The following is a 16,677-nucleotide window of genomic DNA, read 5'->3' as shown; positions in this document are numbered from 1 at the left end:
TGCAACTTGAAGCCTTTTTCCTCTTGTCCCATGGCCTGTTCCTTGGGAGAAGAGACCAACCCGCCCCTCTTTACACCCTCCTTTCAGGGAGTTGGAGAGAGTGAGAAGGTCTCCCCTCAGCCTCCTTTTCTCCAGGCTGAACACCCCCAGCTCCTTCAGCCTCTCCTCACAAGACTTGTGCTCCAGACCCCTCACCAGCTCCGTTGCCCTTCTCTGGACCCGCTCCAGCTCCTCAATATTTTTCCTGTGGTGAGGGGCCCACAACTGAACACAGCACTTGATGTGGAGCTTCACCAGTGCCCAGTCCAGGGGGATGGTCACTGCCCCAGTCCTGCTGGTCACACTGTTCCTGATACAGGCCAGGATGCTGTTGGCCTTCTCAGCCACCTGGGCACACTGCTGGCTCATGTTCAGCTGCTGTTGACCAACACCCAAGGTCCTTTTCCACGCGGCAGCTCCACCCACTCTGCCCCAAGCCTAGAGCATCCATGTGGTTGGTGTGACCCAAAGGCAGGACCTGGAACTTGGCCTTGTTGAACCTCACACCACTACGGTCATACTGTTTTGTGTGTGGTGGGTTTCACCCTCCTCCAGCTGAAGGCAAGCCCAGAACATGAGTCTCCCATTTACTGAACAGCCACGGTGGCCGGTATGTCCTCAAGTCAAAGACCAGCACTCCTGTTACCGTCAAGCAGCATTTCCACCACGTACACCACCAGCAGCCAGCCTGGTTCACTGCCAAAGTCCCTCCATGGCCATGAAGAGCTCAGGCACGTGGCCAGAAGAATCATTTTAAGGTTTCAGAGCTACTAACCAGAAATCATAGACTATTTGAGGGTTGTCCTCATCTGTTTAGGTGCCTGTACTCCACCCAAAATAAAGAGGAGATAAAAATATTGGTTTAACCCTTGGTGCCTCAACGTTTTGAGAGACCTGGAATTTCCATCCTTTATACAAGTATTTGATTTTGCCCAAATATCCAAGCTCTGATTGGGGCAGACCTCTCCAGCAACCCCAGGTCTGCAGTGGAAGGGTCTGTGAGGGGCACGATGGCTCTTCTCAGAGGCACGCGGTGGAAGACCAAGAGGTAACAGGCACAAGACGCACCAAGTGGAAGGCCCACTGGAGACAAGGAGAAAATTCTCCTCCTTGGGAGGAGCACAGCCCTGGGTCAGGGAAGGTGGTGGCACCTCCATCCTTGGAGATCTTCAAGGCCCAGATGGCCAAGGCCCAGAGCACCCCAATGGAGCCCACAAGTCAGCTCAGCTTCTAGTGGACAACTTGATATGAGACCTACAAACGTTCCTCCCAGCCTAGATCTGAGCTTAACAAAAAGATTAAAAAAAAATGCTTACTGAAAAGCAGCAACAGATTCATGGCACCAAGCAATGATCCCAGGCTGGTCCAGGTCCCACCAGCCCAAGGGAGCTCAGACCAGCATCTTCCCAGCATTTCCAGAAACTCCCTTCAAAGCTCACTCCTTTAAATGGCCAGTGGCTGCTCCTTCCAAACCTGGGGGGGTCACACACTTACCAAAGAGCTACTGAATAATCAGACCAAAACATCAATCCCTAGTGCAGACACCTGGGTAGGAAAAAAAAAAAAAAAGAAAAAAGTAGGAATTCACTTTTGTCAAGGTTATCGTTAGAATTTATTGATATGAGAGAAACTTTGTATGTCAAGGGAGGAACAGCACGTCCTGACATAACAGAAGGACAAAGGCCACCCAGGTGGTGTTACAGCGCTCGGACATCCCGAAGCACAGGAGATCACACACGTGGCTGTGTGTTACTGGGGTACATTTTCTGGGAGAGGATAAGAAATATCAACTCCAGAAAGGCAGCTGGTGCGTGGTTTTCCAGCCACCAGTGCCCCACAGGCTGCAGGGGCACCACGCTGGCTTTGCCCCCCATGGCCCAGCTCCAGACAGACGGCGCGCGTGTGCCACGGCAGCTCACCCCAGGCCCCTCTAGTCAAAGGAGAGAAAAATAATAATAATAATAATCTATTTAGGGGTGAGATTCACCTGAGCCCGTGTCGCCCTCGCTGGGAGATGAGATGACTTGGACCCTCCAGCTCCTCAGAGGACCAGCTCGGGTGGAGACACCTACCAGGCACCCGGTAAATCCGTAATGGATTTATTGTGGAAATGAGCTGAATTCTCTAACTTGCTCCAAATGGATTTCAGAGCCGTCTAAACACCCTCCAGAGACATCTCGTGCAGGCAGGGAAAGCCCAGGCCGGGTCTGCAGGACAGCAGGACAACCTGGGCACGGTCCTACCACGTGAGCTGCAACTGGGAAACTTCAGGAGGGGGTTTGCTCTGCCCGGGGAGCAGAGGCAGCCGTGCCACCCTCCATCCTGCCATCGGCCAACTCAGAAGCAGGTTTTTTCTTTCAACGTAAGAATTATCCTCGTTTTACAACCCTTTTGACATCCCCTCTCTCAGCAGTGCCCTTACAGAGCTCGTAGCACCGACAGCCGTTCACACGATGCTCGTGGCTAAGACAAAAATTATCTTTTTATCTTTACTGGAAATACATGCCACGCTAGATGCTGTTTAAAAAAAAAAAACAAAACCCTTTCATCTTCTCCCAGCTTAGGAAATATCTGGTTTGGTCCTAAGTATCTTGCTACACGATTAGAGAGGGAATAGCAGAGTATTCCCCAGGCACCTGGTAAATCCACAATGGATTTATTGTAGAAACCAGCTGAATTCTCTCACTCACTCCAAATGGATTTCAGAGCCCTCCAAAACCCTCCAGAGAATGAGCTGTTTGTGACAGGGCAAACAAAAAAACCAACCAAGCCCAAGTTCAATGAGTAAATTGTCTTGCGTGGTGCAGGGAGCATCCGAAATAAAACCCAAACCCAGGCTAAGGGGATGTGTCAGCCCCGTCCCCCGGCTGGACCCTGGGCTGAAGTGCTCTGCCTGGGTGACAGCACCGTCCCCACTGCAGACCCCAGGAGGAACCAGAAAAGTGTTAATCTGAGTGTGTGTGTGCACAGGAGTGTGCTGGGAACGGCCCGGTCTCCCCTCCTCTTCCTCTCACTGTGACAAGTGACGTGGTGGGTTCTGCTCCCCACCACTCGCTTTCACCAAAAACCCAAGTGCCCTCTGCACAGGTAACAGCATCCACTTCCAGATCTCATATTAATGGGTACTTATACAGGATTAATTGCACATCAGTCCATTGTGGCTACAAGTTCATTAGGCTAATAAATCTACATAGTGACAGTAGTACAGTATCAGCTACTTTTCAATACAGACTCCCTACCCTAGCCTTAATTTGTAGGCCAAAAGAAGATCTTCCACCGTAGTGACCTTCCTATGACCTTGAACATTCATTTTCAAAATTTTTTTTTTTTTTTCTAGAAAAAAAAAAATCCAGTGTGGGGAAAACGCACATATATAACAAAAGCAGTGCTTAACAACCACAGGAAAAAAAGAACATGATCTTGGACTCTTCTATCAGTGTCCTCTGTAGACCCTGGTAGCGTCACTTCCAAAGGGTTGCTAAATCCAGCTCCGTCAGTTCTCAGGTCCATCAAACCCTTCCCTCGCTCTCGGCGTTTCTCATCTCTCACTGTCTGTAGCAAGAGCACTCGGAAACACTCACTAATGTGCACAAGACTTCCATTTGATCTAATGGAATCGTTTCAGAAGGCTGAAGTCTTTACTTCTAGAAATCTGTTCTTGAGCGGCAGCGCTCCCACCGCTTTTCATTCCACCCAGGAGAGAGCTCCAAGTCCCTCAGTTTTCCTCGTTCGTTTTGCCCAAAGGTGTATGGGTATCTAATAAAACCCCTCTCACAGTATTCCCAGGAAAATGATTCAGAAGAGGAGGAGATGATTATTCTTTTTTTTTTTTTTTTTTTTTCCAACCAAATGAGATCCTCTGGTCCTGCGTGTCAGACCATGGCCAATAGAATGAGCAGCTGCCATGGACATCTCAACTTAAATACGGAACAGTCAAGGGAGGAGAGCAAGGTGGCCCCACCGCCTTCCGTGAGGTACAGGCAGAGACACCCAAAGTCACTCTGGTCTCAACAGTTTGTCTCTTTTTCCGGAGTCAAATGTTTGATTCCATTTGTTCCAGCAGGAAGTGGTGAATCATGTCAAAAGTGGGACGATCTTTTATATCCCTGCTCCAGCATTTCAGCATCAGGTCAAACACAGGGTTAGGACACAGAGGAGTCTGGGAGAGATAGATCTGAAAGGAAGGAAAATACAGCTGTTTCAGTGGGCTTCTCATAAAAGAACTGAACCTCTGCTAAATGAAAACCAAAAGGACAGTTTCACTCCAGGTTTACAAGACATGGACATCATGCAATGTTTGAAATCCATGAAGCGTGAATCTGGCAGGGAAGTCTGGATGAAGCCTTGGTGCCATCTCAAATGGCACCGCGGACACTTTGCCAACTTGTCTGATGAGCTGGTCACAAAACAGTCCTTTGTCCCCCAGGAAACACGAATGCTTCAGAGAGATTCATCTTCCAAGTGACAGCAAAACACAAAGCAAACCCAAATTTACCACAATAAAATCCAAATACTTTCACTCACCGTAGACAACCCATGAGGCTTTCTAAGCATCGTGACAGCTTGTTAGCAGAGACAGAAAAAACACCTTTTAGAGCTTATCTAAAGCACAGCTCGGCAGAATTCTTTTTTTACCCCCCCTCTCATTTCAATACACATTTTTCAGGCTCTTCAGGAAATCATTAGTATTCCACAGACAGTGAATAAAACTTTCCATTATTTTATGCCCCTTAATTCTTTAACTTGTTTGGTGCTAAAGGTAAATTTTGGGGGAACAGCAAACAACTGACACTCCACCTCCTGGGGCAGAGTGACTCTCAGTACTGAGGGGCTAGGTTGTCCTGCATCATCACTGGTATCTACTGGAGGGACCCACAGTGGAGTCAGTAAGAGAGGCCAATGACACAGAAAAGCCCTTCAGCAACTAGAGATGGCCAAAGGCTTCTCAGCCACGTGGAGATATGACAATATCCAACCCCTGGGCAACAACAACTCCTCCTTCCCCATCTCAGGAAGGGCTTCCTCATCTTTCAGAGGAAACACTAGTGGGAGAGAGCTCTGACAAAAGAAAAAGAGCAAAAGGGTTGTGTAGGAGAACCCAGAAAAACTGAGGAGGACAGTGCAACCAGGGTGGATTGGAACAGAAGTGGCTTTTAAGGAAGAGGCACCGGACAGGGCCAAGAGGTTCTTCCAGTAGGACTCCAGTGCAATGAGGCTGCAGGGAGAGTGAGAGAGGCAGAACACGCTTGAAAAGGTAAGAAAAGCAGAGATTTCTCTTGACATAAGGCCCACCTCCTGGGGCAGGGTGACTCTCAGTACTGAGGGGCTGGGTTGTCCTGCATCATCACTGGTATCTACTGGAGGGACCCACAGTGGAGTCAGTAAGAGAGGCCAATGACACAGAAAAGCCCTTCAGCAACTAGAGATGGCCAAAGGCTTCTCAGCCACGTGGAGATATGACAATATCCAACCCCTGGGCAACAACAACTCCTCCTTCCCCATCTCAGGAAGGGCTTCCTCATCTTTCAGAGGAAACACTAGTGGGAGAGAGCTCTGACAAAAGAAAAAGAGCAAAAGGGTTGTGTAGGAGAACCCAGAAAAACTGAGGAGGACAGTGCAACCAGGGTGGATTGGAACAGAAGTGGCTTTTAAGGAAGAGGCACCGGACAGGGCCAAGAGGTTCTTCCAGTAGGACTCCAGTGCAATGAGGCTGCAGGGAGAGTGAGAGAGGCAGAACACGCTTGAAAAGGTAAGAAAAGCAGAAAGACCCCATGAAGATCCAACTTGGGTGGGTGCAACCAGGTCAAGTGGAGGAAGGAGAGACCCCGTTTGGTTCCTTACCTGCCTGCCCTGGCTCCGGAAGAACTCTCCCGTGTTCTCGATGACTTGCTCGTCCGAGAGGAGGCTGTATGGCTGCTCCTTGCACAGTATGAACATCTCCCACAGGGTGACCCCAAAGGCCCAGACATCACTGGCTGTGGTGAACTTGCCCTGTGAGCAGAGAGGATGCTGTAAGCCCGGGCTGCTCACATTCAACAAAAAAATCTTTCACTCTACGTTCCCCGCAGCTGAACAGGAGGATGCAGAATCGGTACCTGGGGAAAATGCTCTCAAAAAAAAAAAAAGGAGAGCAGAGCAGGGGACCTGCTCTCAGTAGTGCTCAAAGGGACATTTCTGCTTCGTGGGGCAGGAGCAGCACATCTGTGGGACCACCAGGACAGCACTAAGAGGGGGCAACTGTCACTGTGTTCACTCTTGAAACAAGGAGCAAGTCTCAGAGAGACCCAGAGACTCCTGTCCCTCCTGAGAAAGCACTTGCAGCAGTAGGAAAAATGGATGGAGGGGGGATGGCTGCTGCCTTCCTCCACCCCAAACCCAGCACCTCAGTGCAGAAAAGCTTTGGACGGGAGGCAAAGCCCTCGGGGTGAAAGGAGAGACGAAGCAGACTCCAGACTCTTAGAGAAAGGCCAAGATAATTTTGCTCTTTGCACATGTAAGAAGTCGGTGACAGTCTGCTTGCCATCCCTGTTTTCTGTCCTCGAAAAAATGTGCCCAAACTGGCTGTGTTTGGAACAATGTGTTTCTGAAGAAGTGAAAAAAAAAAAAAAAAAAAAAGCTAAAGAGTGCTCAGAAAGTAACAGAAAACAATTGGGGGCTGGAGGGCCTGTTTGGGCAGAAAAGATCCAAGACCCAGATTGCCCAGACTTATCTGGCAACCCCAGCAGGCTGTAAGTGTCTGGAAGCTGTTCACCCAGGGAAGATGGGAGTCATTAATGGTTTAGATGCAGCTGTCACCAGGAAAATAGGGTGAATTTAGAAAAGCTTAGGCCTATCAGCCTTTATAGCAGAGGTAATTACAACTTTTCTGGGTACTTGGAGACAGTGTTGTGAGAAAGTATAACCACATGATCTCATCAACTACTCTGAGAAAGAAATATGGGGTTGAATATTAAGGAATTGCCCCCAGACTGGATGCATTTGGGCTGTTGAACAATCTCCTGAGGGGAGACAGCAGGACCCTCAAACACGAAACAAAGACCCAACCTTAAAAATTGGACTTGGCTCTTGGAACTCAGGAAGTTCTGTCCCTTCACAGCTGGGGAAACAAGCACAGAAAGGCAATTTCCTTACGATTCCAGCAGGAATCCCAAATGCTAGGCACAGAACAGAAATTATGCCCCCAGATGATCTGAAATTATGCCCTGCGTGTTCACTTCCAAGGGCATGTTCATTTTCCAAGATTCAAGCTATGTCCTACACAACCTAACGGACATCTCACCCGGGGCCATCGGGAGCACACGTCTTGATGCTCTAAGGACCGTGACACACGCACGTGTTGCTATTTCAGGGGCACAAGTGAGAACTGGGAGGAAGGGAGAGAGAAGGATTTTGTGCAGTCCCTACCAGGAGGATGCTCTCCCAGGCCATCCAACGTATGGGCAGGACAGCTCTGCCCTGGATCCGGTAGTAATCCCCGCTGTAGAGATTCCTGCTCATGCCGAAGTCCGCGATCTTGATGGTGTAGTTGTTCCCCACCAGGCAGTTGCGAGTTGCCAGATCCCTGTGCACGAAATTCAGGGAGGCTAAATACTTCATTCCAGAGGCGATCTGGGTGGCCATGTACAGCAGGTTAGAGTAGCTGCATGGAAAGGAAACAAAACAGAAAGAAAAAAAAAATAGAAATAAAAATCAATAGAGTTCCCCAAACTCAACTCTTATTTGACATTTCCTGTGTTTGATGTACTACAGCGACCCAGCATTTATTTTGTGCCATAACAGTGAAACTAAACTGTCTCCCTCCAGGGCATTAACACCCCCACCTGCCAGACTAAGCCAAGTTCCTGAGCTGACTCAGCAAGAACAGACAAGCTGTCCCTGAAATTCAGGGCCCTTAGAATTTGACATCCCTTAGATAATATTTTTTTTTAATATCAAGATTAAAATAAATATCTCAAGATTTTCAAAGAGTTTATGCATCAAAGCACTACCTTTTGGCAGAGAGACATGAAAAATTCAGGTGTACCATCTCAGAACCTCCCATCCAAAAAACTGCTTAGCTCAGTATTTCACACACTGCCACCGCTGAACGCTCACATTGATATGTGTCACTTAACATTAGAGAGCTTCGTTTTTTCTAAAAATATATTTAATATTACTGAGAATATAAACAGATGCATTTTCCACCTAATGTAATTTTAATTCCCCCATTAGCAAAATGGAGATATTATTTAAGTTGCACGATACACAGAATTTGGACCACCTGACTTGCCTCGTTCTTCACACCCCACTCTGTGATGCTGGGCTCGTTTCCCACCGCGTGTGCTCCAACACTTCCCACCAGATGCATTTTCCACCTAATGTAATTTTAACTCCCCCATTAGCAAAATGGAGATAACATTAAGTTGCACGATACACAGAATTTGGACCACCTGACTTGCCTCGTTCTTCACACCCCACTCTGTGATGCTGGGCTTGTTTCCCACCGCGCGTGCTCCAACGCTTCCCAGATTTAAGTTGCACGATACACAGAATTTGGACCACCTGACTTGCCTCGTTCTTCACACCCCACTCTGTGATGCTGGGCTCGTTTCCCACCGCGTGTGCTCCAACACTTCCCACCGCCAAGCCTTTGTCACAACAAACCTAATAAACTCTTCACAGTTAGTATTTCTCTGCTAAAGCTCAGAAAAAGAAAGTCTTAGCCTCCTCCTCTTTTGTGTTCTGGTGGCAATGAGAAAGGCACTACCGCGTTATCTAAATTATCTAAATAATAATGAAATGCATCTGATAACGACAGATCCCACCTAGCTGATGTAATCCATGGCTAAGCTGTTGCCCCACAGATTCAGAGGCAGCCCTTGATGGAGGGGCTGGAGGAGGGTCTGGGCACCACTTCGCTCCCAGCCTTTTGATAAACCCTTCACAGTTAGTATTTCTCTGCTAAAGCTCAGAAAAAGAAAGTCTTAGCCTCCTCCTCTTTTGTCTTCTGATGGCAATGAGAGAAAGGCACTACCGCGTTATCTAAATAATAATGAAATGCATCTGATAACGACAGATCCCACCTAGCTGATGGAATCCATGGCTAAGCTGTTGCCCCACAGATTCAGAGGCAGCCCTTGATGGAGGGGCTGGAGGAGGGTCTGGGCACCACTTGGCTCCCAGCCGTTCATCATGGTGTCCTGGTTGGAGGTAAAACAGAACTAATTTTCAGTAATTTTACTTTTTCAGCTGGGCCTCTTCTAACTAACTAAACTCTGAAATTAACAGCTTATTGTTCAGAAACTGTTCATTCTCACAGTGGTAAGACCTGATTGTACCAAGGAATGGTGTGCAGAGAGGCCCTTGCTTATACTTATTGCTATAAATTTGTTATTTGCCCCATTGGAGGGTTGGAAGCGGAAAAGCGTAGAGGAGGAGGAGGAGGAACAGACAGGACAGCTGACCAAAAACTGACCCATCTGCCCCATGCTCAGTATAAAAGCTGAGAGATCAAAGGGTCAACTCCCTTTCTTCAATGGCCGGTGTCCAAGGAGGGCCCTGTCTCTTCATCTGCCTTTGATCCCGATCCGAGCGTTCCTGACTCCAGATCCAGAATCCAGCTCCTGTCCATCACCGAGTCCAGTCTGGGACTTCTCCCTGTGCCTGCTGGTGACCCGATCATCATCCTGGGAGCTTGATAAGGTGTTGTATATACTGTATATTTTTTTCTTTTTTTCTTTAATTATTTATTTCATTATTTATTAATATTTTCATTAAAGTAGTTTAGTTTTTTTCTAAACTCATAAATCTCTTTTATCTCTTCCTATCCTCTCTTTTCCTTAGAGGGGGGGAGGGAGGGGTCATCTGTTGTTCTGATCAGTCAATCCAGTCAAAACTACCTCCACAACTCAGCCAGGTGACACTGGCCCAGTCCCTCCATGGGCTCGATGCTCAGTCTGGGCAGACCTGTTGTGCCCACAGATCCCGAACTCTGCCACCCCCTCGTACCCTGTTCACCTGGTCGTGGACTCTTCACACAGGGGTGGGCACAGCCTCCAGATCCCACCTTCTCCTTGCCCCTGCTCAGCTGTGGTTGTCCCCCTGCCTGGGGCTGTTCTCTCCCCATTTAAGAAGCCCAGTGTCTCCAGTCCCACCTGCACCCTGGCAGGGTCCCACCAGCAGGTACCTTCTGCCCCACTGCCCCTCTGCAGGGCTGGATGCGTGGGGGTCTCAGCACACTCATCTTCATCTGCTAAACAGCCAGAGAGACGGCAGGGAGATGCATTTTCAAATCCTGAAGAGCCATAAGGATTTAAAAACATGTCGCCTCTCTGCAGGAAAGGGCTGGTCACCACATTTGGTGCACAAGATACTGAGTTTGACAGACGGGTGGGATGGTTGGACCTTGTCCCGTCAATCAGACACCCACAGAGACAAGCTGCACCCTTCAGCAGGGGATTCATTTCACTGTCAGCAAACAACCCCTGTACAGACAGATATCTGAGCCACTCATTCCGGCCGCCTTCAACGTGAAACTCTATCTGGCTGGAAGGGACAAAGGGAGAGGCTGAAGGGTCAAGCCAGAGAGGAAGAAAAACTAGAGGTAGAGCCAAGTAATGGAAACCGAGGAAGAATAACGTGAGCAACAGTGCTGATGTCAGATGAGAGACAAGGAGGAGATAAAGAAAAAAAGGACAGTTTGAGGGTTTGGCCAGGAAAAAAGCCACAAGTCTAAAGGTGAAAGCTGTTTCAGAAAGGGCAGGAGACTGGAGAGAGCTGGAATATGTTGCTACTCAGATGCAAACCCTCTCCCATCCTACAGTTTCTGCTGTGTGGTGACTGCAGGACACCAATTTAGCACTCCCTGACAGGACCCCTGACCACTGCCAGCCACCAGCAGAACCACTGGTGTTGTCTCCACCTGGTAAGACCCAGTGATCTCCCATCCAGTCCATCAACAGAACTTTCCCTGCCTACCTGCCTTCCTGAACTATAAACAAACCCAATCCTTTGGGAGGTACATGCCAGAGGCTAAGATGTGCAGTGATTTCTGATCAGTGCAGGTTTATGGGGCAGAACACACGTTAGTCCTACACAACTCTCCTCTGAGGAAAGGATTTCTGCAATAGTAGAGCTGCTTTTACACTAGATTTAATCCTTCCATAGAGGAGGGAGCTAAGTGCCACCACTGACAGACAACGGTTTTCTTGCCAAATATTCCCTTTCTGTTGGCTGATGAAATCTTTCCTGCACTCAGCTCCACTCATGTATTATTTTTCAAACGTCCAGAGAACACACAAACCTCCTTAAAAGCCTAAGAGACATTCTTGACTGGCATCCCAAAATTCTTGCTGTAACGCCACTGGCTTCCCATATTAATGAAATATTTGGTGCAAACCCAGTAACATAAACAGATGGTCCCATCAGTAAACAATACATCTCAGATAGTCACCGTGACCAGAACATCCCGCAGCCAGGGACACTTCAGAGGAACACAGACCCCCAGAGGCCTCAAGAACAACCTCCCACACAAGGTAGGACTCGTGTCCACAGCACGTGCCAGAGGAAGGTCACCATCTGGAGGGCACAGCAGGTCGAACCGGTAGCTCTGTAATACTGATTTGTCCCAAACACGGGCAGCTCCTCTTACCTGACGCAGGGAATATTGTTTGAAATGGCAAATTTGCTGTAGATCTCCCTCTGCGACAGGAACTGGTTGAGGTCTCCGTTCTCCATGTATTCCGTTATCATGCACAGCGGGTCGTCGCGCACACACACCCCCAGGAGCCGGATGATATTTGGGTTCTTCAGCCGCGACATGATCTTGATCTCCTTCAGGAAGTCATTTCTTGTAAAACAGAAAACACAGGTTTGAATCCTAAACTATTCCTTTGTCTAAGGAAAGCAGAAGTAGCACTTAAGAAAAAAATCTCTGTTCAGAGACATTTACACATCTCCACACAGCAGTTTGAAAGCTGGTTCTGTGCTTGTGTTCCCACTGGCTCCTTCCCCAGCAAACTGGGCACGTTTAGTTTGGAGAAGAGGAGGCTGAGGGGAGACCTCATTGCCCTCTACAACTACCTGAAAGGAGGTTGTAGAGAGGCAGGTGTTGGCCTCTTCTCCCAAAGGACGAACGACAAGACCAGAGGAAATGGTCTGAAGTTGGGGCAGGGGAGATTTAGATTAGATATTAGAAAGAACTACTTTACTGAGAGAGTGGTCAGGCACTGGAACAGCCTGCCCAGGGAGGTGGTGGAGTCACCATCCCTGAAGGGATTTAAGAACCGTATAGACATGGCTCTTCAGGGCATGCTCTAGTGCCCAAGGTTATTGGTTTATGGTGAGGTGTTGAGTGTGGGGTCTCGTTGGTGGGTGCGGTGTTTTTGGTGGGCGTTTGGTGTGGTGTGTTTTGTATTTGTTTGGGTTGGTGGTTTTTTTTTTGTTTTGTGGTTTTTTTGTTGGTTTTTTTGTTTGTTTGGTTGGTTTTTTTGGTGGTGGTTGGACTCGATGATCTCAGAGGTCCCTTCCAATCACTAAGATTCTGTGATTCTGTAATCTGTGAAACAGGATAAACACAGCATTTCAGCTTGACATTACATCTGCTCCTGTCCTCCCCTCCCTGCGTGTGTTCCTTTTATTACACAAACACACAGCACACACTAAAGACACACGACACTCACTCACAGAAGTCACCAGGGTTAACGTGTGTGAAACTGTTGCTGGGGGAGTATTTGCTTCCCCTCTCAGCCCTGCGGATGCATGTACCTGGCTGTTTTGTTGACATCTGATCTCAGCATTTTCACGGCTACGAGGACTGGCTGGTGGGTGAATTCCGAAGAGGAGACTCCCAGGAATTCCAGCAGGCCATCAGCTTCACAAAGGTGCACCTGCGGGGCAGGAGGCAGCCATGAGAGCATGCACAGGCCAAAAACCGGAGGATAACACTGTCACATCGAGGTCATCGGTTGGGTCACCACTGGCAGAAGGACCAAGCGAATGATCTCATGAAGGTGACTCTGCTCTGATCGGAAATAGCCTATAGGTTGGCCCTAGATCCTGGACAAAATGTGTACATACATGATATAGCCCGTGCTGTAGGGTGGCTGTGGATTGCAGCCTCACAGCTCCCCAAGGCACTGAATTTACCGCACTTGTGCAGACTGGTGCAGTAGATTACTGGGGCAGTCCCAGCGTTCCCAGCAAGTACTGGGGATGTTCAGAAAGGCCACTGTGCTGGAGTTGTCTGCTTTACTCCACCTGGGCATGCCAACAGTCGGGCTGTAGAGGTTTGGCATGTACAGCTCACCCCAGTCATACACATACACAACTGTCCTGCAACCAGCTCCAGCCATCGCTCAAACGTAACTGAGGAGCATCCAGCAGTTACAGACAGCTATCCACAGTCCTCTGATTTCAGGGGAAAAAGAAAGAAAAAAAAAAAAGAGAAAAGTGTGTGTCCATCCATGCGTATGTGATGTGAACACCTCACCTGTGAATATACCCAGAGAGGAATACTCTAGTGAGTACACAAAATGCCAAGTTTCTTCAGATAAATAAATGAATAAAGACATAAAGTTACTGCCATAAAGTTACTGTTGTGTAAGAAAGGAGGTGACAAGACATTTGGCTTAAGAATTTACCAGAATGCATATTCTACTGGAGAACTGGGTGGGGAAAGCAGACAGACCTGAGCGCGTGGGACAGGAAAAAGGACCGGAGGAGGGAGCAGACTGGATGTGTCAGCCAAAGCCTTGGAGCAGTGAGGGGAATGTAATGGGAGTTTAATGAATTTTATATGAAGCAAGCACAAGAACTTACGTGACCAGCATGGCGAGGTGAAAAAGGGAGACAGCACAGAGAAACAGGACAAACCCACAGAATAGGAACAGAAGTACAAAGATGCTGCTGTGGCTACATGGAGGATGAAATCTGCTGTGGGGAGAGAGCAGGAATAGGAAAGAGCTGTGGTGCTCAGTGCATGTATGTGCAGTGCAAGTGCAAGTGCAAGTGCAATGTGCAAGTGCAGGTAATGTGTCACTGGGAGTGGATGGTTAGGACCTAAGGAAGAAAAAAAAGCTTGAAAGGGAAGAAAGCTCTGAGTGGAGAGGTGAAAATAAAAAAGCAATGAGCCATGTTGCTAGAAGGGAGACTGCACACTAAGCCTGAGAAGTGGAGCAGAGCATGTGATGACAACCAGTTTGGTAAAGACTAAGGAGGTGAGGAGGAGAGAAGGGAGAACGTGATGCAGCACATTTGCAAAAGTGAGGGAAAGCGGCTGTGATGTGAGGAAAGGAACAGGCTCAGAATCAATCTCCCAGGAAAATGGAGATGGGGAGCCTGGCTGCTGCTGTTTGACGACACAGAGGAGGAGGAGGAGAAAGCTTTGACAGGTATAAAGACAGAAACGAGAGGGAAGGAGAAACCAGAAGCAAAACAAAGAGGGGAAAAAAAAGCCTCTCTGTTTCACTTTTGGAGCACAGCCCAAGACAGGGCAGGATCCAGGCACCAGCAGAAGGGACTGTACTGACAGCCAGGTGAAGAGATGGAGGATGTCAGCGCTTTTCCAATACACTGAGTGACCCAGAAAGAAGTGAGGGGGACAGGGAAGGGGCTGAGGTAGGGAAGGTGGGCTGTCAGAAGACAGGAAGTATAAAGATGGGCCCATCACAGGTGAGGAAGGGCTGTGCTTTGCCAAAATGTAGCAGACAGGTAGAATTGAAAGCTGTCAGTGAGCAAAAGCAGGGCAGGAAAGAGACAGCAGAAGAGTGGGAGTGGGTGAGGAGAAGACTGGAACTAGGGATGGTGTGGAAACAAAGCAGGGATAGAAGAAAAGGCGAGGTGAAAACACTCACAGCTTGAAAGCAGCTCAAGGAGTCCAGAGAAAGCTTAGCAGATGTATGTATCATGCTGCCTGAGGCTTCCAACACAAACCCGGGCTTAAGTGAGCAGCAGTGCTAGAGAGCGTGTGAGGGCACCACAGGGCCTGGGACATGTCTGTCCCTGCTTGGGCCAGCACCAGAGCTGCACCAGAACCTCCACTTGTTAATGTGAAAGCTGTTTTTTACAACTAGGATCAATCTGTCTTGGCTGGAGTCACTGCTAGTTTTCAAACTTGAGCCTAAAGGTGGGTGACAGCCACCCCATGTTTGAGATATCCATGGACAACCACAAAACAGCCCGAGTTCTCATCCCTAGGCCTTTTCTGTAGGATCATAAATGGGGATATAGAGAGTGAACAGAAGTCTGCAAAGCTCATCTGTTGAGAAAGACTCATGTGGTTCCAGCAGCAGCCTCACAGGTACAGAATGAGGCTCTGAAGCCTACGCTAAGGGACATCAGCTTTCCCCACCAGCAAAGACATGTATTAAATAAAATACTGATAAAATACTGCAGGTCCCTCAGCCCCCAGATGTGACGCAGAGCCAGAGGGGCAGCTCAGAAGCTTCACTGTGCCAAGCACGTTCTTTCTGCTGAGAATGGCTGTACCTCTCCAAACTGTCCTTCTCCCAGCTTCTCCTTGAGTCGTAGCTGCTGCCGAGGGAACTCCCCCACCGAGATGTCCTTCTTGGTAAGCGAGTCCACGGTGAGGGCCGGGACTGCATACATGTTGTTGCCGGTCACACCTTGCAGGTGGACAATATCTGTCTCAGCATAGTGAGGAACGTTGTTCTGAAAGCCTTGGTGAGGGGTGGACTTGGTCAGGTCGGGCTCAGCATAGTCCCCACTGCACACTATGGGGAAACCAGAGACACACGGAGTCAGACACTCCCATAAAACCAGTATGGCCTGGGTTCCACCCCTCTCCATCCCGCAGACCTCTGGGAATCCAGCCTAACTGCACACCTACGTCCTCGTACCAAGGTACATGCAGATGGAAGACACTGCTTTGCTTTTTTGGGGCTTAAACCAGATGAAGCCACACTTGTGCAGCCACCAGAAAACCCGTGAGGTGCCAGTGAACTCCTGTCAAACAGCTGCCTGCTCTGCCCAGTTATGAGAGCTACAGTTCTTGCCCAGACATGGAAAGATGAGTCTGAAGTGATTTCCTGTTTCTGATTCATCCTAAATACAATCCCTTTCCCTGACCTGACGCAGGAAGGTTGTCTGCAACATCAGACCTGCTCTGGATTCCCTTCTGCAATAAAACTGATCGAGGTTTCCATTTCCCATGTACATTTTAGCACGCCATGCCACCTCCTACAGCCTATCCACATAAATAGCATGGGATAACTCTTTACAATTAACTCCCTGTAAGGTCAGAATTACACAGCAGTTGTTCTGCTTCAGATTCCCACCCTGACTCAATCCAAATCAATCTTCCTGTGTAGTATAATGCTGGATCTTAGCAGCTTGTCAGTGCTTGGGGAATGCAGCACTGCCCTTCCATTCACTAATCAGCACTGCCAGCGCCGAGTAAAAAAACGCTGCTGGAAATGTTCCCTTCTGTGAGTGTCCAAAAACTCCCCAGGGGCTGGAAGCCAGTGCACCACTGACAATTCTCTGCTGTGTTTCCCCCTGCTTTTTCCAAGGAAATTTCACAGAGCCCTTCTTGCAGGAAGAAGTACTAAAGGTCTTCTTCACCAGCCAGCCTGGACAGCCCAGGAGTGCTGCAGGGACCGACCGAGACCAACGATGAGTGATTGCTAAAACCAGCTCCTA

General features: G+C 48.6%; 1 protein-coding gene across 1 annotated transcript in view; it reads right to left on the bottom strand.

Annotated features, from left to right (window-relative positions):
- Nucleotides 1-1,632: 1,632 nt before the first annotated feature.
- The window catches only part of LOC106893954 (discoidin domain-containing receptor 2-like), a 62,751-nt gene continuing 47,706 nt past the window's right edge, over nt 1,633-16,677 (bottom strand). The window contains exons 19-24 of the mRNA XM_014952315.1: nt 15,505-15,749; nt 12,784-12,905; nt 11,669-11,866; nt 7,444-7,678; nt 5,881-6,030; nt 1,633-4,213 (exon numbers count right to left, since the gene is read on the bottom strand). Of these exons, the coding sequence (XP_014807801.1) occupies nt 4,073-4,213; nt 5,881-6,030; nt 7,444-7,678; nt 11,669-11,866; nt 12,784-12,905; nt 15,505-15,749 (1,091 nt within the window). The 3' untranslated portion in view covers nt 1,633-4,072. The remainder of the gene's footprint in view (nt 4,214-5,880; nt 6,031-7,443; nt 7,679-11,668; nt 11,867-12,783; nt 12,906-15,504; nt 15,750-16,677) is intronic.

This window comes from Calidris pugnax, unplaced genomic scaffold (assembly GCF_001431845.1).
Source record: "Calidris pugnax isolate Ruff unplaced genomic scaffold, ASM143184v1 scaffold135, whole genome shotgun sequence".
NCBI lineage: Eukaryota > Metazoa > Chordata > Aves > Charadriiformes > Scolopacidae > Calidris > Calidris pugnax.
Note: the sequence above shows the minus strand (reverse complement) of the source record. Positions and strands in the feature narration are given on the sequence as shown.